Here is a 22652-nt window from a genome sequence, read left to right as displayed (position 1 = left end):
CTTAAGCTAAGATGATTTTATTGGTAACTGCAGGTACACTCATATAAGTAAAAAAAAAATATGTCAGGAGATTTATCTAGATAGCACAGAAGTGGGATAAGAAAGAGAGAATCTTATTTTTTTCTCTTTTGTACTTTTTAATTAATTTGAGGAAATTCCAAAACTTTCAGTATTATAGGCAACTAACACTGATTACAAAGCAAGAGAATATTGTTTAAATTTCTAGGCTGCAATTAAATATATCAGCTAAGGCTGCTCATAAATTGCATTTGTAATTTCTGATAAAACATGGTCTAAAAGCTTCAGATACTAAGGGATATGAAAGAATAGTACATGGTCCTTCATCCCTTTCTATAACTGCCCAATTTTCTTGTAAGTATTCCTGCTAAATACCTTCCCTTTTCTCTTGAATAAATCAAAGAAGGTGGCAGGCATTGATACAGTTAAATATTTCTACTTTGGTGGACCAAAAAAACCAGATGTAATAACCAGAGCTCCTCGCAGTTATAAAAGCCATCATCTGGCTCTCATGACTCGCTCTTGCAAGGGAAGAGGTGACACTGAGCTTGCAAAGCAGAAAGAGCATTTACCTGATGAGCTGAAGAAAAGAACTTTACATAAGAAGGCCTCCATGAAAGCACTGACTGAGCAATGTGTTTGTTGCATGCTGCCTTTATTTAGATATTAACTGGATTACACTTGCACTCATTCACAAATTGGAATATTTTTCAAAATGTGAAGGTATTCCAGATCATTATTTCCTGCGCTGTTGGCTCTGCATTCGAGGCAACAAGCAGATGTAGAGAAACAAACAAACTACTGCCAAAAATGTTGGTGTTGCCAGGGGCTGCGAAAACAGGCAGAAGCAAGATGGCAGGCCAAGAGAGGAAGATTTCTGCTTGTAGGAGTGAGGAAAAGTGAGATTTCCTGAGCACACAACTTTCTGAGGGATCAGCTCTGGCCACCAGGAACTTGGGAACTGGTGTTTGCTTCTCCCATGATGATGGAACCAGTGTACATGTGTATGTACTCTTGCTAAATAAAAAAAGCACTGCACCCCTCGGGAAGTCCATTCCTCCCTGACAAGAGCAGCCTTGCAGAGCCCCAGACATAACCACACCTTGCAATACAGGGCTGGCAGTCCCTATCATGAAATGCAGGCTTCCAGCACCTTTTAAGCATTAATGAGCTTCGCAGAGGCAACTTCCTAAGACTAAAATCAGCAAACAATTTAATTTCCTGTTCAAGCATTGCTGTTAAAGTAGTTTTACTTGGCAGTGTATCATGTGCCGCAGAGGGGGGAGGAGAGAAATTGTGTGAGCACCTGAGGCTGCAGACTGGCCCCACAGGGAAGGACGGCTGGTGCTGTGGGGCGCTGGGAGTTGTGGCAGTGCCTGCAGGGGGTGGAGACAAGGCAGCAGGCCCCCCATTAGCACCATGCTCCTGGGGATCCTCGTGGTGCTCTGCTTCATCCCCACTGCTGATGTAACAGGTAACAAAAACCCCCCGCATTTCAGTCCTTTCCCCAATTTTTTCTCGCTTTGATCATCAAGGGGTAGAAGGTCTGGTATAGCTCGGAATTAATTTTGCATTGATTCTTCTTGTTTGGATGAAAGGGGAGAGACAGCACGCTGCCAAGTCTGCAAACTTCAACTTGATATAACGGAGAGGACAATTTTTCTCCTGTCATAAGACCTAAGATCTTTAATCTTTTAATCTGACTTCTCTCTAGATCCATTTGGAAACTGCATGCATAGGTGGAGGGGTGTTTATTTCACCTACTCCCCAGGCTTTTACAAGCTCTGCTCACAAGCGCCTTTTCCTGGGGGCAGCGGGTCTGAGCAAACCTGGTGCCAGCGCCTGACCTGGGGAAGACTCTCCACATCCCCAAATATACTTGTAAAGCTTGAGGTTCCCCCATGGCCTGGCTTCAGTGTCACGGGCTCCGGTGCTGAGTACAATGACATCCTCACAGGATTAACAAATAAATGCTCAAAAGCAGAGCTGCTTACTGAGTGCAAAGATGGGACAGTAGGACTTGCCAAGTTTCTGATTTTTGCATTGTTTAGTGGCTTACTGATACTTACTAGACATCTAGTTTCTTTCTGAAGATCTTGAGGAAAGAAAAAAAAAATTGTAATTTTGAAATCCCTAGTCTTAGTGAATCTCCCTGACTCTTCAGTTGTTGTGGCTGAGGGTATTTATCTTGGTGGCAGTGTTCCTATGTTCAGACCTAAAATGCCTTTCCAGTGGGTATATTAAAATGTAAAGCAAGGCAAAGGATAATGGCTTTTGCTAGGATAATCTTGAGACAAATTTTCAGACTGCTGGCTGTGAACTGTTGTTATTGCATCTTCTTCAAATATCAGTTTTTTGTATTTTCCAGGGAAGTTACAGATAGGAAAAAAATTCTGGTTTCCAGTACAAAATTTCTAACATAGAGAACATCTTTAAAAAGTCATTTTTCTAGTATGAGAGATGCAATTGAATCTATTTTTTTCTTATTTTTACATTATTTTTCCATAACTATTTTCCTCAGTGAAGGCATTGAAGTTTGCATGAAACTGTGATCTACATTTCTTTAAGAAATCATAGATTTTTTTCTTCCTTGTCCTTTCCCATGTTTATAATTCTGTGTTTGCAATATCATAATTATTTCAACAGCAGGCCCCTGGATTGTCAAAGAAGACACTAATTCCAGGAGGGGATAAATATCAGCAGTAGGTTAACAGTTCTGAACACATTTCCATGAGGTGTGAACATCTTTTAAGCAGTGCTTTTGATTTGCAACAAAATAAGTTAGTGTGTAGTTCTCAGACACAGGTGTTATGCCACAGCTTTATAGATATATATACACTTGCTTTGCATGAAGAACTTGTGTTTCTCCAACAGACTCACCAAGATTGTTCAACTTCTTAAACAGAAGCACATGAGGTCATTTGCTTCTCAGGGTTCTCATCCTTTCCCCATCAATTTTCTTCACTCTTCATTTTCAAGATGATTGCTCCTTAGTACATGGAAAACATTAAGGCAGGTCAAAACCCTGCAGGACTTCCTCAAGCCATGAAGTGCATTATAAGCCCCAGGTATTTTGGTTTGGGGAAATCAACAGAGTTCGTCCTTTTGCTAGACTGTATCAGTGGCTGCTGCAGGCTGAGTTTAGATCATAGAAAGGGGTTTAAAATACTAGTTTAGTAATTTCCCTTTTGCAGAAACACTAACGTTTACAAAGTTTGTCCTCCTCCCCTTTTTGTTGGCTAAATAATTACCTTGCTGTGGTCTGTCAGAGAGTCAGCTAGGTCAAGTCTCTGGTATTTTGTAAAATAAGTAATATAAGGAGGTTCCCACTGCAGTGTACCACAACTGACCTCATCTTTTTACTATCCACATAATCTTCTGCCTTACAGTCTCTGGGGCTTAAAATCAACTTCTAACCTACCAAGGTCACCAGAATGCAAAAGATGGATGAGGCAAGGTTAGCCAAGTGTAGGATGACATCAACTAATTCATGTTCTAAAAAAACAAATTACAAACTGCCAAGAAAAATCCCTGTGCTCACACTGGATTTGCTTAAAGCATGAGTGTCACCTGGGCTTTCTGGAGTACTCCACTGCCTGCTGTACTCGCAGGAAAGCATGAAAGTTGAGCAGAAAGCAGGTCTGTAAGGGCCAGAAGGAGAGGATCCCCCCAGCTGCACATCAGACACACAGGGTGGCTTCAAACTAAAGTAAAAGAGAAGGACCCTTGCACCTAGGAAAGAAGAGTAAACATACTTGAACAACAGACCAGCAGCAGCAAGAAGTAAATAGCTTTTTTTATAACATACCTGTGTGACTTTCTGCCTGTGGCTTAAACAAATTCTTTTCAGTTTTTTCAGTTAGGGTTTTCCCTGTCCCCCCAGGGAGTTATGTGGGCCATTTCTTTCCTGTGCTTACAGAAATGCCAACTTATCTAAGATACCTTGTTCTGGAAAATAGCTTCTTGAAGTCAACTGGCATAAAAAAGGAAGAGGAGTACTAAATATTTTAGCAAAATATGTTTTTTCCAATAGCTGATGATGATTCATGAAGAGTTCTGGAGGAAAAAAAACCAAAGCCCAACATCTCAAAATAGATATTTTCCATATTTTGTCAACTCTATTTCACTTTCTTGGTGAATAGAAAAAATAAAAAAACTTCAATAGAGTTTTGCTTGCATTGGGTTTGATGATCAGAGAGAGAGTCAGTATTTTACAGATATTATAGATGGATAGCATTTTGTTTCATGATCCAAAACCCCCTCACGTGTGATTACAAGAAATGTCCAGCACCACAAATAATCTATTAAAAAGCTTAACAAGCATTCATTTACATTCATTACACACAATTGCATATAAATCCTAAGATCCTGAGAAGGCTTTCAGCCTGTGCACACTGATTGAAATGATTTTACATTTTCAAAGTCACTGCTTTTTGAAACTGTAAACAATGATTTTTCATAACTGCTATTTTCCTGTCTGGGTAAGGCCGAGATATAGATATTTATTACTACACATCATGACTGACCACAGCTCTGAAGTGGCAATTTATTTAGGGGAAAGGAAACACCAACTAAATGTTTCGGAGTTCCACCATTTAACAAACCCAAAGTGACACTTATGAGGAAAACTTGTCTCCGTGTAGGCAAAAGCAGCCTCAGCCCATGTTTACTCAGAATGGGCTAGATCCTGCTCAGAATCTAGTCAAATCCTATTCGGATCACATGTGAAGTGAGGGATGTTTGGCATTAGTCTGTCTTCCCCATGAAAATAGCACACATTTTAGTATGACTGCCTTTCTTCAATTCAAAAATCCTCCAAGTCCAGAGGAGGACGAGGATGACAGCAGGGCTTGTCCAACATGCCAGTGGGGTAAGCTTGCCTTGCCCCTTTTAGCATTACAGCCCAACCAATTCATGTGGTGCTAATGAGTTCTTCCTATAAATGAAAACAAAAATACCTCCTTTAATTTAGATTTGAAGTAGTAGAGCCACTTTGTGAAAACGGATTTGGGTGCTTAGCTTCAAGCATGTAGGAGCTATCTTCATTTAATGACCCACAAATGAGGTTTTTCCCACTGCTCAGCCAGTCTGTATCCCAGCATCAGCAGCATGGAGCTGGGTTATCAAGCCTAGCCTGCAAGACAAGGCAAACTGATTCAAGACATGAAAATAAGTTGAAGGAATTTATCATTTTAGGTAGGTGTATCAAAAGGTTGGTTGCCAATTAGCACTGTATCATGGCAGGGACATAAATAGTCCAGAGCTCTAGCTAAATAGTAGAGCTCAAGGCATGAAGCACAGGTCTAAACGTCAGGAATCCAGGTTAGCTGATGGCAGCGAAACAGATGGGGGTAAGTCATGGGGGTCTGCAGAAGAGTGTAAGTAAGATCTGAAGGGAGTCCCTCAGTGATGAGATTTTCAGTGTTCTTTGACTTTCCTCTGATCACAGAGAAAATATGATCAGGCTGAGCAAAAAAAATATCTATTCATTTTCTATAAGTACTTGAAAGTACAATGAAAACAGGCAAGCACTTTTCGAAGCGTAATGCTTCTGTCTGTTCTGGGACCCTATTTTGGTTGTCAGCTCAGAGACAGAAAAGGTCTCCCCTGAAGGTGTATTCAATCCATGTGACAATCAGGGTTGTAGCAGTGCACAAATTCTGCAAAGCAGTAGAATAACTCTGTCTCAAGTGAGATGTGTAGAATTCTGCTGTGCTAAAGGTGGAACAATTCTGCCACAGACTTGCAAATTGCCACGTAGGCCAAAGATCAATTTTCTGGCCAACAAAAATATAATCAAATACCTTGTCTGAAGGGGTGGAATCCAAACCTCAGCCGATACTAGAATGCCTTATAAGACTTTGTGAGAGCTTTTGTCGGAAAATGCTGATTAAAGGAAACTGAATTGTTTTGCTGAAATGTCTTTATTTTGATGAAAAGTCACCACAGGCATTATCTTGAGTAAAGACTCACCTTCTCTATTCTTATTTCACCACTCTGTCCTAGGATTCAAAGATCCTTGTCTCTTTCTGCTGTAAAGCCTGGAAATGTTACCCTTTATCCAAAGTTTAACAGTGTTTTGGTTGCCTGCAAACATAGGATTTCAGAACTGTTACGAGCTCTCCTCCACCCTCTCACTAACAATGTTGAATAAAGAGATACAAGGAGGATAGGCTACAGTCTTTCTTTGCTAAAGATGAGGCAGTAGAGCATTCCTTGTCTCCCTGTCTCACATCTCCTCCTCTCATTTGAAGCAAGGGCTGGTAAAGGAGACTTTCAATGAGAAAATTAACAACTTCAGCAGTTTCACAAGTTCTGCTGGTAACTGGAGAGTCTCCTAGCCAAAGGCTGTTTTTACTGCCACTCCCTGCCACTAGTCCTGGCCATGTTATGCATCTCTTTGTGTTTACTTTATTCCCTGGACCATATTCATCCCAAAGGAGTATTCTGCTCAAGAGGCTGGGGTACTTCATCTTCTTGTGCAGACATGAATACAGTAAGTATCATTTGGTCCTAAATATTGTTAAAAACAGTTTTAAACACTAATTTTCTAGTCATTCTGAATCTGGCCTCCTTCCCACTTTATTTCTCCTACTAGCCTTTTTGAAGTCTCACCACACAGATTAAGTAGAAAGAATCTAGGTACGCACCACATTTTGAGGACAAGAGGTACAATTGTCATTTCAACAGCCACAGTGATCCTCAGGGATGTGTAAAAGACTATTCAAACTGGTTTTGAGCTGAGCTTGCATAAAGACTTAAGTAGTCATATAAAAGCTTTGGCAAGTCTCTTGCTTAAAAGCCACAACTCCCTCTTACTTAGGGGTCATCATTTGAAAAGAAGGGCCTCATTTGTGCAGAATGACATTTCTTGGAAGAAGTTGTCTTTCTGCATACTCCTTGCTTTGTTTCATTGTTTGGCAGATGATAACACAGAGGTCTACATGTCAGAAAACATTTCCTGTTTATGTATCGGTCTGGTCAATTAAAATTCAATTATACATTCATGTGACATGTTCTTTTCAGGCCATTCAAGTGCTAAGTGCCAATGCAGTGTCAAATTAGTCAGCTCCAGAGTCCTTTGAGAGGTTAAGAATCTATTACAGCTGCTAGCTAGAGAAATTACTTACTTTACATTAAAATGATAACAGTTCACGCTTTTAGTGTTCATTGCCCAAGGTCCAAACTCTTGAAATGGTTCAGGAAATCCACCTGCAAACTCCTCAGGAGTCCTTGAATTAAAAAGCAAATGTATAAATAATATTCTCTTATCTGACTGCAGTGTCAATTCATTGTATTTTCACTCCATGATCCCCAGGAAACTGCTTGCTGAGTGAAGGATAGACTTAGATGGCCTTGTGCATACACACATACATACAGATGCAGACTAGGCTTCTGAGCTCTGATGTGAAGTCTTAATCACGGGCCACTGCCTCTGCTACTGTTCCAACTCTGAAGAAAAACACTCTTGATCTCATAGTCCCCTAGAGACGATGTAATTATTTACATACAGGTGGATAGCTGCAACAATAGCTCCTGTGAGAAAATGCTTCTGCAGATGGGTGGTTTTGTACTCCCTGGTAGGGAGTGTCAGCAGGGGAGAGAAGATATGGAGAAGAGTTGCATGGGAGGATGTGTGGTTCCGATATTGTATTTTATAAACAAGTGCTTTTCTCGCTTTCTCCCCTCCCTTCCAGAAAACAAGATTTTAGTGGCTCAGCATCCTTTGCTCATTGTAGCTAACCAAACTGCAACTCTAGTTTGCAACTACACATACAATGGAACAGGGAAAGAATTTCGAGCTTCTCTACACAAAGGAACGGACAGTTCAGTTGAAGTTTGCTTTATCTCATGGAACACAACGAAAATTAGCAGCAATTCAAATAAAGAATTCAACTGCCAGGGGTATCATGATAAAGACAAAGTCATCTTCAGTCTTTGGAACATGAATGCCAACCAAACTGACATCTACTTCTGCAAAATTGAGGTTATGTATCCACCCCCATATGTCTACAATGAGAAGAGCAACGGGACTGTCATTCATGTGAAAGGTAAGCTGAGAAACCTCTGTAGGCCAGTATCCTCCCTGTACACAGTCCTTACATAGTGGCTGGAGGCAGCTTGTTTCCTTAAAAAAAAATGTTGGATTGCCTGTTAAAACTACATTCCTGCTCTGGATCTCCTGAAGAAGAGATCCTAAAATGATGATTAATTAAATGACACATTGGAACAAGGAGTAAATAAGGAGAGATCGATGTTTTAAATTTCATGTACTTAAAGTTTTCTTTGCTCTTTCCTTAAAGAGACACCCACCCAAATACAAGAGCCTCAGTCTGCAATTCCTTTGTGGATTCTGGCAATAGTGACTGGAATTCTTGCACTCTACAGTATGCTAATAACTGCAGTGCTTATTAACTACTGGGTAAGAAATTTGTGTTTTCCTTTGCTCTGTATTCTCTTATAGTTAATTTCTCAGCTTATACTTGCCGTGTGTACCACTAACTCACTGATACTCCTTCAGTACAGGATAGCAGTGTTTCCTCATCCCAGCTATGTATGCACATCCATGGTGTACCCCAAAAGAGCTGAAACACCAGATGCTCTCCAGGTGGGCAGTCAAGCCTCTGCAGTGTAGTCCTACAGCAAATACTAATGCCACAGAGTTGGCAGTGCCCTGCACACCAGCAATACCTGGACACCTCTGCCAGCTGAACCTGTCAGGGTAATCTAGAATACAAGCATTTCTGACAAAACCCTTTGAGACTGTACTGACAAGAGCTCACCTACAATAAAACAATCTATAGGGAGCCCTTAGCTCAGAACCATCTGCACTGGTGTCTTGTGCCTATCCAGCAATTCCCTTGAGCAACCACTATTTCTGGCAGCTTGACTACAACGGAATAGGAGCACCTGGATCTCAATAGTCCTCTGTCTGTACATCAACAGTAAGAAAGCTATGACAGCCTTATGACTCGTAATTTTTGCTTTCTAATCTCTCTGGAGAGTTGACTGGCCCAAGTCACATCTAGTTCTCCTCCTGGCATGATACAGGGGCAGCAGAAGGACATTTTCCTTGACGAGTCTTAGGACTGTGATCTCCAGAGCAAATTTACACTACTCACTCCATGTGAGAAAGACTTGAACAAAGATAACTCAATTCCTTGCACTCTGGCTTTCCCCTCTATTTTTATTGTTAAATAGCAATTTCCAACACAACAATTATGAGGTAGCCTGTACAAAGGGTCCAGAGTCCCTGCCAAGTTAAATGCTGCTTGTATACAGAAAGCCACGGTCACTGCTAGCTGAAGCTTGAGATCTGCTAAGTGTTTCACAAAAGGACACATTCTCAATCTGTGTCTATTTCTAATGGAAAACAATCAAAGGGGGCACTGCCTCAGGAAAATGCAAAGGCCGGGTAAGTGGCTCTTCTTTGTCCCTACTGTAGAGGCTGACTCTGAGGAGAGCTGAGAGGATTACGGGAGCAGCTGCTGGTGTTACATTGCTGTGCTGCTGTGGCTGTGCCACAGATGAGATGCTATAGCTTCAAATCCATCATTTACAATCTGAACCTTTTTCTCCATTGTTACCTAAAGGCTTCAGACTTGGCCACTAACATGTCTGCCCTCAGCAAGAGTGTCAAGGCTGCATTGCCATGTGTGCTGTTTGCTGCATCAGTTTTCACCTGCTGTTATTACTGCTGGCAGTATTCTTCAGATGATATATATTCTGATTCTGGATGTATTTAGAGTGTTGTTGAATGCAAATACAGCTACCTAGAAGACATTGTGAATTGTAAGAAAAAGGTCCTAGTTGTGGTACTCGACAGACATGGCAAGCCTGATCAGTTCCTGAAAGCAGTTAAAGATTTGTCTATTTTCATAACGTTCTGCCTTCCCTGAAGGAAAACTGCTTTCTGTTGCAAAAGTAGCAGTCTTTGATCCTGTAACAGCCCACCAATCATGCATGCTAGCAAAATGTCTTTCTCCCATGAAAAACTACCTCCTAGGTGAATTAGAAATCCTGTATTATGGAGATGAACACACAGAGATAAAGCTTTTGTATCAAATGCTTTACATGCATCGGCTGCATTACATGGCTTAAGCAGTATGTAACTTACATTCAACACTTCACATATCTATAACATTAATATTTAAAAGCTTAAAATATTTCATAGTAAGTGCCCCACTCTGCACCTACAACATAATGCAGCCATCATATTTTCTAATGCAAGCCTCTTCCAATTCCACAGCATCATGTTCATGTATACTGCAGCATATGCTACTATTTCTGTACATGGGAAGGAAATTTCAGTAAAAAGGAGATTGAAAAAGAGAGTATGATTAGTATTAAGGAAGAAGCATGGAAGCATTTTATTTACCCCTGATCAATAAAGTCTTAAGCTACGTAAAAAACACCAACCTTGTGCACAGCCTGCAGCAGTCAGAGGTTGAAATGCTGCTGTAGCCACATATTTCCTCAGTGATTTTAGGCAAATTATTTCACCTGTCTTCTGCTAGTGTTATTTCTGAAAGAGCCAATGTTTCCCTTGTCTCACAGGGGCATTATAAGCAGGAATCCAGCAGTGGAAGTAGGATTTTTGAGGCCCAGATAAGGAGACATAAAAGATTAACATCAGCTCCGATTTTTTCACTTCTTGAAGGAAGGTTCAGAACAACATATGCATTGTGTCTTACTGCTGTAAATGGTAGGAAGACCATTATACATATAGTCTGGGCTGATTTTTCATGCTCTTGTTCTGTTCGAGTTAAGCTAATTTCTCTTTACTTCCTAATAAATGAGGACAGCCTTCACAGCTCAAACTCTTTTGTTTCTGCTGAATCATTCCACAGATGAGAAAGGCAAGATGATGGTGAGAGGCATCAGTTTGTATCCTTGGTGTGTAGCATTCCTTTATCTGAAGAACTAACACTGTAAATCTCTCACCAGATAAACTGGAGACTTACTTTCAGGTTGGGAAAATTCCATAGATTATTTGATGAGAACATGTGTTCCAATTATTTTGTAAATGTATTTAAACTTCAAGCTGCCTTACAAATATACCTGCCTCCTTGAACAAGAACCTAGGGCCAAAACTGTCAGCAGTTAACATGAGAGTTTTCACAGTTGTCTTCACCCTTCTCCCACAGCAAAAATTCAAAAAGAATATGTACCATCAGAGTGACTACATGAACATGATTCCCCGGCACCCACCATACCAGAAGAACAAGGGTTACCCATCCTATGCCCCAACACGAGACTACACCGCGTACCGGTCCTGGCAGCCCTGATCCCACCAGGAGCCTCGTGTGCTTCTGGGCAGTCACTTGCTCTGGGGCATGGAAGGACAGCCTCTCATTTTCTCATCGTGTTTGTTTCTGTTGATCACGGACACGTACATCATAGCAAGTATTAACTAAACTTTGATCTGCTAAAAGAAAATCCAGACCAACAAACCAATATAAAAAGGGGGAGAAGTAAAAAAAAAAAATTTCTCCATGATGGCTGAAAATGAGGCCCAGCTTGTGTTGAGGGTTGTCAGTGGATGAAAAGATGGCATCAGACCTCAGAGCTGGTTTCTTCCTAACACTTGTGGTTTTGCTCAGCTGTTGGAAGAAGCAGAACTTCTGATCTTTTCCAATAACTACTGCCTTGGATTTAACCCTTAATTTCCTTCCCTGTATGTGTAGTCCTCAGAGAGTTGCTGTTAAACCTGGCAAAATGTAAAAAAATAATCTTTTTTTCTCTATAAAACAAAGACACAATTTGAAGTTCAAAATACGTACTTAAAAGAAAGAGGAAAAGGTTGGTCAGAAGGCATCCAAGCTATTATGCTATGAAACAATTGATCTGCCAGGACAAATCAAGCTAAGAGAAAACTAGTAAACCTTCAACATGTGAGTCCTTAGGCTGGACACTTTGTAAATGTTCATAAGGCCATCTGCAGTCATGACCAAGCAACTCCACCGACTGAAAAAGCAAGCAACCTGAAGACAAAATCAAGACAAGTGGGAGAGGAAGAAAGATTTGTCTTCATCATGAGCAGTCCCATTTCTTTTTTGTTTGCCTCCTGCATCAAGGGAATGCAAAGTCATACATAAAGCATTAGGAGAGAGAGAGCTCAGATTTTGAGAAGATTTTTACTTTTATTTTTTAATTTGAGAATTCAAAAGGTGTTCTCCTAAGTTCTCCTGAAAATTCATGCATATCTCCTGGCACATAGGTTGTATCACAACTCTTTCAAAAATCTGGTTCAACTTATGAGCAACTGAAGAGCACTTCATTTTTTTTCCCATAAGTGTCCAGTTTTTGGGGTGTGAGAGGATTCTTCATTCTCAGCATTGTAAATTGGACCTGCGAGTTCTCAGACATCTGCAGGATCTGCTCTGAGCACTTTGAGGAACTTTGTGTTATCTGGAAGTTACTTTTCTCTCTAAAGATGTTCTTCAGGGCTGCTCCATGCCAGAGTAGGATGAAGTCTTTAGCAAAACATGATCCATTCTTTCAATCTAGTGAATTTACAATAACAGGACATCCTAAATTGTAATTGGGGTTCCCTTGGCATAAAATCCCTTTTCATACTGAGGAGACAATGTTTATTCTATAAAGACTACTGAATAAACAATTAAAAGAAAAAAAGCAACACATTCCCACCTTGAAATAAAATTTTGATGGTACATTTAATTTCTTTCAAACTGGATAAGAAGATTCTTTCTCTCTTTGAGGAGACAAGACAAAAGTAGAGATGTGGAAGCATGACAACAATCTGCTTCGATGTCTTAACCCAAGAAAACAACTTTGGTACTTCCAAATTGGAAGTTTTATTTGAGTTTGCTGACCGGGCCACAAATCTTCCACTCTGAGCCTTCTATCACCACAAACCATGTTCCTGTTGAGGGTGCACAGAGGGTGCTGTGCCACCTCTGAGCAGCAGTGAGGTGCCCCCAGCCAGGGACAGCAGAGCCCCAATGGCAATGGTAAGCAAGGCCCAAGAGGCAGTGATGGGCCTTCAGCATGGGAATCCAGTCATGGACCCAGCAGGCCCTGAGAACCTTGGTCTGGTTCAGTTCAGCAAACTCAAAAGCTTGTGATTAAACTGAAGAACTTCAAAACAAGGTCTAATTTATTTCTTCTCCTTTCCCATTACCACATGCACAAACACCCCAAGGCTGACATTTTTCCACATACAATTTTTACTCTCTTTTCCTGGAAAGCCCTCACTGCACCTTTGTGCTGCAGCTGAGGTCGCAAGGAACACATGCACAGGGCAAAGGGGAAGGAGCCTGGCAGGACACATGGCAGTTGCTGTGTAGTCCCAGCCTGGCCCTCCTTGCTGGCACTGACTGGGGGAATGCTAATGCCTTGCCACCTCCCTCCTCGCTTGGAGGGGACGTATGAATGATCCCGTGCTGGGCATCGAGACACTCCCAGCAGAGAGCAGCAGGCTGATCACAGCTCTGTGTCAGGGTATGGCACTGTCTTACACAACCACATGTATGATCACAATGTGCTGTGGAAAATCACAACTTCTAATGCAAGTATAAGGTGAGATGGAAAATGTGTATCAAATCCATTAAACAGGATAAGTGTTCTTTACATAAACTGTATATATACATATTTAGGTATAGATGCATCTTTTTAATTGCATCTATATTCCCTAGAGCTCTATTATACTTTTTGCAATCTCCTTTTAAAATTATTAAATAGATACAGTAAATTAAATATGGAATGTATTAGGCCTGAGGCTAGTCAGAGGAAAGTATTACTTTCTAAAGCAAATACTGGTATAATTTGCTTTCCTTCCCCTTACACTTTCGTACTTTCTGTATTTAAAAGATACTAGTAGCTCGCAGGACATGATACTGGAAAGTAAGTCCTGGATCATCTTGCAACAAATATTAATTCATTCGACTGACCAAAAAGGAAGGGGGATGCAGGGAAATATCCTAAACCTAAAATGTAAAAATGAGGAGAATCAGGACATGAGAAGCCCCAGCATTGTGTTAAAATGGGCATTGCTGTTATACTAAAGCTCTATAGAAACATGAATTATGGACTGTAGGAGATGGGATACCAGTAAATTCCTTTTATCTACTACTCTAAAGGCCTAAAATAAAGTGTTTGCAGAGAAGCAAGCTAGTTAAGCCTGGAGTCTGCATATGTGGATTAGCATATTCGACAAACAGCAATCCTAATTTATTCCATCTGGTTTTAGGCAATGCATAACATACCAGGACATCCCTGGCCCTCCCTGGCCCTGCCTTTGGGGTCTATATGCTGTTTATGGGATGATGTAAAAAGAAACCTCCCTCTGCTGCAGCTCTGAACTTGGAAACTGTCCCTCATGGAGGGCAGAGGTAAATCAGTAGGGTTTTCTGCCTTACACATGGGTTTTAATTCAAATGCGAATATAATCCTGCCAAAGAGTGATTTAATTTTTCATCCTCCTTTCCCCCACTTTCGGGTCTCAGTGTCAAATGAACATCGGATCTGCAGTCATCACATCTGAACAGCAATCAACATATGTTGCAAGGGGTCAACCAAGGGTTGTGCAGCTCCTGTATGCTGATTCCTGTTCTGCACGTCTCCAGCACAGCACAATACAACAGCCTGGCTATTCTTTGCTTCCAGGAACCAAAGCCCTAGAAGACAAATGCCGAGGAGGTAACCTGTGTTATCTCTGCAGTGTCTTGAACCTTCCCCATTGGGGTGGTCAGGCTTACTAAAGCCAAAAGTCTTGGACATTCCTTCAAGTCTGAATATTCCAAATTCTAATATCATCCTCCTGTATAACATTTTTTCCAAAACGCCTCTTTTTTCTCCTGTAGCTATAAATGTGAACCCTGCATCTCTGCCAAACAATATCATATCTTCCTTCTTTGTGCATCATCTTTTCCCTTTCATTTCTATTCCAGACTCAGCAGTTCAGGAACCCATCCTATTTGTTAATCTCTAACACCTTTGTGCAGCCTTCCACATGTACTCCTGTCTGACTGGTTACTTGCTTCACAAAGACCATCTTGTATGCCACATTCCTCCTCAGCTAGGGGTATGGAGTTGCCATAGGAGACTGAAGCCATGGGGTGATTGGATGGGTACATGTTTTCTGTTTGAAGGATTTGGGGGTCTTTCATACCTTTGATTTTTCCCATCATCTTCAAATTTTCAGTTGTGCCAAACAGCCATGTGGGGATCCCACAGACCACATGCTTCCCAGAGTGCATTTAATTTCTGTACATTTCATTTCCTGTGCATAGCAGGTTCTTGGCTATTGCCAAGTTCATTATGCATGCAGACATGCTCTGACAGCACAAGCAACTTTGGCTACTGATGGTATGTTTGACTAATAAAAACGCGGTACAAAAATCTCGAGTTTGAAGAGCACACAGGCGAAGTCCTCAGTGCGAAAGATCAAATCTTTCCACTTTCAGCAAGGGTTTTGCTTTGTGACTGGAAAATGTGTTGTACAAGATGAATCACAGGCTAAGACATCATTTTGTTAGTCACTCATACTAACCAGAAAACAGGCTAGGGTGATTAGAACGGGATCAGCATTGTTAAGGTCCAGTAAAGACTGGGAAAGGCTGAAAACAGCACTAGGTTGTTTTGTAGCCAAAGTCAGTGCCTTTAAGTGACTGTGAGAGGGAAACTAGCTGCTTAAGTTGATGCAAATGGACTGTTCTTCACAATTAGGTGCTTTTGTTAGAGCATCATGTTACAATATGTTACAATTCCAGCCTCAAGGGCATGCAGATAGTATGATGTGGCAAATTTGGCTGAAAAATGTATTAGGAGGCTGCCAATTCCATATTAACCCATTTGCAAAGAAACAAAAAGTTGAATGATCTCAAATTCATGGTGGGTTTTTTGTTTGTTTTCTTTTTTCTTTTTCTTACTGGATCTTCAGGATCAAGGCACTGGTTCTTATTTCCTGCTCCTCTTGCTGTTGTTGTTTTATTAAGAATTAAATACAACTTTAGATTACATAAACTTACCAGGAGCTCTTCAGTTTCATTCATCTGACCATTGAAATTATGAGGAGTTTTCAAATGCCACAGTTTTCATAGCCATTGTATCATTAGCTGGCTACATCATTCCTTTTCCTCATTGTCTTCTTATTCCTTCAAGGGAACTATTCTGGATTGATTGAAATGTTCTCATGGGTTGAAACAAATCTGGTTTTTCAAACAGGAAAGATTACTACCTAACCAGCAAAATCAAAGATGCAAGCAAGCAATTCGTAAGAGTTCTGTGGAAATTAACGTAGTAGTTTCAATCTGATAGAAGGATCAAATAGCCTTTTTATAATATCCTCCTCTAAAATAAAGAAGCTTAAGAAATCATATACTAAAATACCTTAAAAGACAAGAGATCAGGCTGCGAAATTAAGAAATCAAAGGTGGGAAATGCCAGAAGGAAGCTTTCCTATCCAGCCTCCCTTCTGCCCCTCTGTGTGACCGGAGTGACTCTTTAACTAGACTGCATTTCCCCCTGCTGAGCCGAGCCCAGGCTGAGCGGGGCGGTCCCGCTGTCTCGCAGCGCTGCAGGAAAGCTCCGGCTGGGGCCGGAGCAGGCGCGCAGCGGGCGACAGATTCCGACAGCAGCTCAAGCTCTTGTCATGGAGGGCTGCAGCAGGGCACAACTAGCAAGCAGGCTAGCTTAGATAATAGCTAAATTAGTGCCCGACAGCCTCGTCAGTGCCCCACTAAATTAGATCACTCTGTCGTGAGTCAGAACGAACGAATTTTTCTGCTATGCTCGCTGCCTGTGACAGCCCTTGGGCTACTTTAATCTTCAAACACCAGTGGTCAAGATGAGAGCTGATTTATTTTTTTCCTTCATGAAAATGATTAAGTAGATTACTCACATTTCTTCCTGGGTTTCTTAGCCTTCCACAGACAAATCAAAACTGGCTGCAGAACGAAAATTGTTTCTCTGCATAGCTCATCAGCTCCTGATACTTATGGACAGAAGCTGAAGTCCAGGGTGGAATGACGCCTTCGAGAGCATTATGCCCTCCTTGTAGCTCTTTCTCTCATTAGCTGATTGTTGAAATAATGCTAATGTTTTATCTTAACAACAAAAAAGTATGAGACTATGAAGATACAGAATTGGACAGCAGGGGAATAACCTCTGTCCCTCCTGCAGACACACAGTTGATGCTACTTTAAAGCCCAGCCCTGTGAGTGAGCAATTCATCAGTAAGGATGGGAGAAGCAAAAGGGGTTAAAGGAGAAATCACTCTGAAACCTCTTCAGTGAAATTCTGGAACAATCCCTCAGGGAATGGAAATGAACAAACCAGCTGTAGGATGTACTTCACAACTCAGACTTTTGCCTCTCCCTAGCCATGCACTAGAAAAACACCCTAGTCCTTCTTGCCTCAAGAACTACTTTTTACTGTTTGGCCACTCTGCATTTTTGAGACATAAGCTGCATTGATGGTGAAAGCCAGGTTAGGTCCTGTGTGTGGACTTGGGTGCACAGTCAACTCCCAAGAAACTCTTGAGATGAAAGCACAAAATATGTTCAAAGGGCAATGGGCAAACAAATTGGCTGGAAAGGTAGGATAGATGAATGGCTGTCTGCAGGAAAAGTGAAGTTACGCAACTCCAGAGCTTTCCTCTAGCAACTAGAGAAGCACATTAGTTTGAGCAGCTGTAGTGGATTTCCTCCAGTAAAACAGCTCTTGGAAAGATGAAGTGATTATTTCAGGACATTTAATTCAAAATAACCATATTAGGCAAAAAAAGATTTTGAAATACCCTTATTTCTGCCTTTTCTGTACTAAATGATTGCTTACTTACAAATCCTACACTTAACCTGTAGTATGAGCTTTTTAAAATCAGTGTTCCTTTGTTGTCCCTTTTTTAAAAATTTTTTTTTAGTTGAAATTTGTATTAAGGTGTTTATATTGTAGTTATGCAATCTTATTTCAAACCACTGAGGCAGAGGCAAAATGAGGACTGGGGTATAGGCAGGGGACAAATAGACTGCAGCTTAGTCCAGTCCCAGCATGGCAGTTCCCACCTACTGTAAAAAGACTTCAGGTACACAGTAGAGTTCAAAGAGTCCACAGATTACAAGAGCAACCTGGTGAAGAAATGTCAGTTAGAAATGAGCAGCAGAAACCAGCTCTATTTTCCTACTGCTGTGGCTTTGCTTGGTGACGATGACATACAAAGATTAAGCCTAACTGCATGAGTTCCAGTGGTTTATCTCCTGTTTTATCATCGCCAGTAAGTGAAGGAGATGTGTGGGTGTCACCTGCAAAAAAAAAAGAGGTTGCATTTCTGAGAGAAAAACATCTGCAGATCCAAAAAGGCAAATGGTCTTGTTTAATTCATGCATATCCAGTTTCCTTCCTGTCACTAATCTGCAGCAATGAATTTAGTCTCCTGGATTTCCTTAGCTTTATTATGCTGAGAGAGTGCAAGAGAAAGGGAGACAGAAAGACTTGAGCAATATTAAGCGCCCAGAATGACTTCAATCACTGAGGTCATTTGTAAATCACTAAGATAGCCTGGCTCCCAGGGCATGGAGTTTGATTTTCCCTCCCCCACCTCCAATCTGCTGAACTATGGAGATTTGCAACAAGAAAAGCTATCTGCTGTGCAATCAATTTACAGAATAACATTTTGTTTGGTCTGCTATTGATGGAAGCTAGCAGAAACTGGAAGCCCTGGGTTCATGATACAAGTGTTAGAATCCATGTAGATGTGGTTTTTCTGCCCTTGCAAGTTTATGTCTGTGACAGAATGAACCTCTGCACACAGTTAACACTGCTTGCTGCATACATTGCACAGAAATCACTACTTTAAAAAGAGGTTTAAAACAAAGGCATCCCCTACATTGGATATGGAGGGAAACTACACATATGGACATGTAAACAACTGTACAAACACAGATGCAAGCTTTGGTCTTTCCTCTCCATTATTATGTATGCATGTAAATATAAAATAAAAAAAACAAGCCAGTGAGCATATGTCTTGGATTGCACATCAAGCACAGTGTGCTCACTGCATCTAAGGTATCTCTAGATTAATAATGTTTCACTTGGCTGACTTGTCTGGATCAACTTACTAGCACTGAGATATAAGAAGTATCAGAAAAATTATAAATTCAGACTATCTGTATTTAGAAGTAAGACTTTCCTACACCTCCAAATTTGCTGTTATTTGCTTTAGCTCTGGACTGGAGAGATATTCATAAGACTTTTATCACTAAGCCCAGTGAGAGCACTGATAAACATCCCTTTTGATGGCAGATCAGAGAGTGGGTTCCCTGTGGCTCTCGTACAGCTATTCTAATTGTCAAAAGTGCATGTTGTACTCTTTTTGTGCCCCCGCTACAGCTCAGGAAAACAAAGGTCTTGACTAACCCTTCTTGCCCAAATCCAAAATACAATATTCACCTTCCTCATTAAATAGACCTTTTTATAAAAATTAAACTCACTTGTTCTCGATAGCTGCCATAATGAATGCTTGGTCAATAAAGATTAACTCCTTGTTCTTGCAAACAACAAGTTCTTGTGCCCGTTTACTGATGGAAGGAATCCAACTGATGTATCATTAGTTGTGTGAGGAAGTTGCACATCTGTACAACTTGGTGTGGGAGTGTCTTCTTCCCTCATATAAATGCTGGGTTACAGTGTGGGTCAACAAACTAATGTTTAGCACTTTTGACTACTGAAGAGCAGAAGAAAAGATCAGAACCAAAAATCTGTGAAATCGGAGGCACCAATCAATTCAGTGCTGCCTCTGTTGAATGACACGAGCACTAGCAGCTGAGTAGCACTCTCAGATCCCTTAGGACTGAGTTCATGCTCTAATCTCTCCAAGTTTAGCATTTCATATGTGTATAGATTGCAAAGACACGGGAAAATTCTAAAGGATCCAAGACAGTGGGAAAATACAGAGAAACAAAGGGTTTTACTTGCTAAAGTAAAGGTTTTGTGCTGACAACAGGAAACAAGAGACAGTGCAAAGGATGTTGTGGCTGTTGGAAGGGCCGCCACTGTAGCTACTGTGCGTACCTGGGTGACTCATCATCACAGTGACACTGGCTTGCACTCTAAAGTCCCTCCTCTCCCAGCTGAAGCCAGCTGGCTCATCCTGCCTGGCCTCTCCATGTTTCATCTCTGCTAGGTTATCATCTGGAAAGCACTTGGGCTGGCACTAGGTTGGACTAGATACTGGAGTTGTGAATATACATGTGACACATGCAGGAGTGACACACCAGTCCTTGCTTGAGGAGATGAGAAATGGAAAAAGAAAGTGAAGGAGGAAGCAGAGGTGTGGTGCTTATGCACATGTACAAAACTCAGCAGTTGTTGAGGACAGAAAGTACAACTGCAACGTTTCTCACACTGCTTGTAAACTCCACCCACTGCACCCACCATGGGTACAAGTGCATCTTGTGGGGGACTCACTGCTCCACAGGAACTAGAGGTGCTAATTATTTCATCACTTGTAAAGCTTCAGGATTGGGATTTTTTTTGTAATGAGTTTTCCTATGGTCACAGAGTTGACCATCTCTCATCGGCTTTCCATAACTCAAGTTGTCCCTAGCACTATGGACAGAGGATGACACCCTTTGGTTATCAGATGATAGGGCTGGAAAACATGTTTCCATGTAAAAAAGAGTGTCTGCTGCTGTGGGAGTAAAGTAGTAAAGCAGTATGGCCGTACACTGTGATAATAGAGTATGGCAAATTGAAGGCAAACGAAAGTCAAAAGATCTCTGTCAGAATTTGTCTGTGCCACCAGGCTGACCCTTGTGAAGGTCATCCATCCCACTGCTCTTCAGGCAAGACTGGGAATACACCACATTACACAGCAAGAAGGCAAACGAAGGTGATGAATCTGACTTGGGAGCAGGAGCTTCAGACTGACTCACAGTTTTTATTCCTCAAGAGGATTGCCAGGGTATTGACAAGCATCCTTGGCATACATTCCCTCTTCAAACTGTGGAACTTGCTCTGCATACAAAGGATAAATTAGTCGGCAATTTATTCTTGCACAGATTGCAATCAAATTACTGTACAGCAAGAATAATGACTGAAGTCTATTCCTTCATCTTTTCCTGCAGACGCCCTGTAGCTCTGGGTAGCTGAGGTCCCTACACACTTGCTGACCAAGATCACCTGTGCTAAGAGGTCATCAGAAGGACTTGGCAGAAGCAGTGTGATGTAAAGACGACAGAGAGAAGTGGATAAGTGAGCTTTGTGGCCAGCACTGCCTCTGAGCTTCTACTGGCACTTTCTATATCTTCGTTATTGTGACTGCAAGCTCCTTGGGCTATTTTTGCTGGTGACTACATTTTTGTACAGTGCCTGGGACTTCAAGTCTTGGTCAAGGTCCTCATACTGTAGTACAAATGACAGTAATAACTTCAGAAGATGTTATATCAGATCCTCATTCCCTTCTTCAGTAAATGTCAGCACTAAGAACCATGGAGGGGAAGGTATAAAAGCAAACCTGCAAAGTTGCAGGGGTTTGGTACAGAAACACATTAATGTTCTTATTTTCTTCCTTCCACACATTTCACTTTCTTTCTGACATATCTCTTATTTACCACTTGGAACACATCTGGCCGTCAGAGCTGTGGTCTTTCCGAAGCTTATTTTTCACTTTATCACTTATTTATATGGCTGCATGTGTCAACATCAAAGGGAAGCCAAGAAAACAATATCAACAGAGAGCTCTCTAAGTGATCTCTCTCACTGCACAGCACAGCACAGAAGCCACAGGTGATCTCCTCACACTGAATTCAAGTACAGCATTGCTATGAAATAGTTCCACCGAGAGAGAGCTTTGCAGATGCTTGACTCATAACATATTTGCAACTTTGCGGTACTGGGGGAAAAACAAGGAGGAAGAACAGAGTGCAGGTCAAGCATATGAACACAATCCAGAAGACAAATGAGCACTTTTCAAAGGACAAAAGCTTTAGGCACACCTTACACCCCTTCTGCCCCACACCCCCACTCCCACCATTAGAACATATTGAAAATGCTTTATCCTATAGGAAACATCTGTACATGGTTGAGAGGGGGTAAACATTTACACATATAACCAGCTCTATGAGAATATAATGTTTCTTTTAGAGTTATGCCAACATGTTTTTCTATTTCCCTAGCATTTCCTTGCACAAACTGTCCATGCTGCTCAGTGACTGCTGCTTGCCCTGCTCTCTGATTGGCAAAGTGTGTCCCTTTCTAATCTAAAAAAACCCATGCCTGAAGAAACTTGCTTTCTGAATGTAACAATCACTCCTCTTGCAAACTAGATCATATGAAGTCTCTTGCCTTGTCCTGGGGGACCCAGAACTCATGAGGCTTTTTGCAACAGAACAGTAACACACAGACTTGTGCTCCATCTGGCAATGGTGTCCGGTTTCCAACAAGCCTTTGCTGCTCCAGTGAAAGATATTAAGCCTTTATGATGGCCTATCTTGCCCTGAAAGCAATATGCTTCTATCATTAGCTAACAATCATCTCAGGGCCTTTATCAAGAGCTTTGAGAAATAATATTTATGATTTTCATTTTATGCAATTGCAATCACTGTGATCACAAATATGTGTTTATATTACAGTAATTATCAAAAATCTATTTTTTTTCCATGCTGTGCAAGCTG

The 22652-nt window shown here is 41.2% G+C and overlaps 2 protein-coding genes across 6 annotated transcripts in view; one reads left to right on the top strand and one right to left on the bottom strand.

Annotated features, from left to right (window-relative positions):
* LOC111932437 (uncharacterized) overlaps window positions 1-22652 on the bottom strand; it is a 111479-nt gene that overhangs the window by 51555 nt on the left and 37272 nt on the right. The window contains exons 4-7 of one of the 3 annotated variants that reach the window (XR_015289197.1): window positions 7149-7250; window positions 5992-6105; window positions 3589-3750; window positions 2899-3007 (exon numbers count right to left, since the gene is read on the bottom strand). The exons of 1 other annotated variant lie outside the window; for it this stretch is intronic. The gene's annotated coding sequence lies outside the window, so the exon portion shown is untranslated. The remainder of the gene's footprint in view (window positions 1-2898; window positions 3008-3588; window positions 3751-5991; window positions 6106-7148; window positions 7251-22652) is intronic. One more of the 3 variants, XR_015289198.1, reaches the window with a different exon arrangement.
* CD28 (CD28 molecule) lies at window positions 1296-19539 on the top strand. 3 transcript variants are annotated; one of them, XM_023931531.2, is made up of 5 exons: window positions 1296-1492; window positions 7716-8069; window positions 8322-8440; window positions 14231-14372; window positions 14487-19539. In XM_023931531.2, exons 1-4 carry the CDS (start codon window positions 1438-1440, stop codon window positions 14339-14341), a joined length of 639 nt encoding a protein of 212 aa, XP_023787299.1. In that variant the 5' UTR covers window positions 1296-1437; the 3' UTR covers window positions 14342-14372; window positions 14487-19539. The 3 variants fall into 3 exon arrangements, with proteins under 3 accessions (XP_023787299.1, XP_023787297.2, XP_023787298.1); XM_023931529.2 differs by lacking the exon at window positions 14231-14372 and having other exon boundaries at window positions 14487-15871; XM_023931530.2 differs by lacking the exons at window positions 14231-14372; window positions 14487-19539 and adding an exon at window positions 11166-12699 and having other exon boundaries at window positions 1298-1492.

Source organism: Cyanistes caeruleus, chromosome 7 (genome assembly GCF_971803275.1).
Source record: "Cyanistes caeruleus chromosome 7, bCyaCae1.hap1.1, whole genome shotgun sequence".
NCBI lineage: Eukaryota > Metazoa > Chordata > Aves > Passeriformes > Paridae > Cyanistes > Cyanistes caeruleus.
This window is presented reverse-complemented; position numbering and strand designations above follow the sequence as displayed.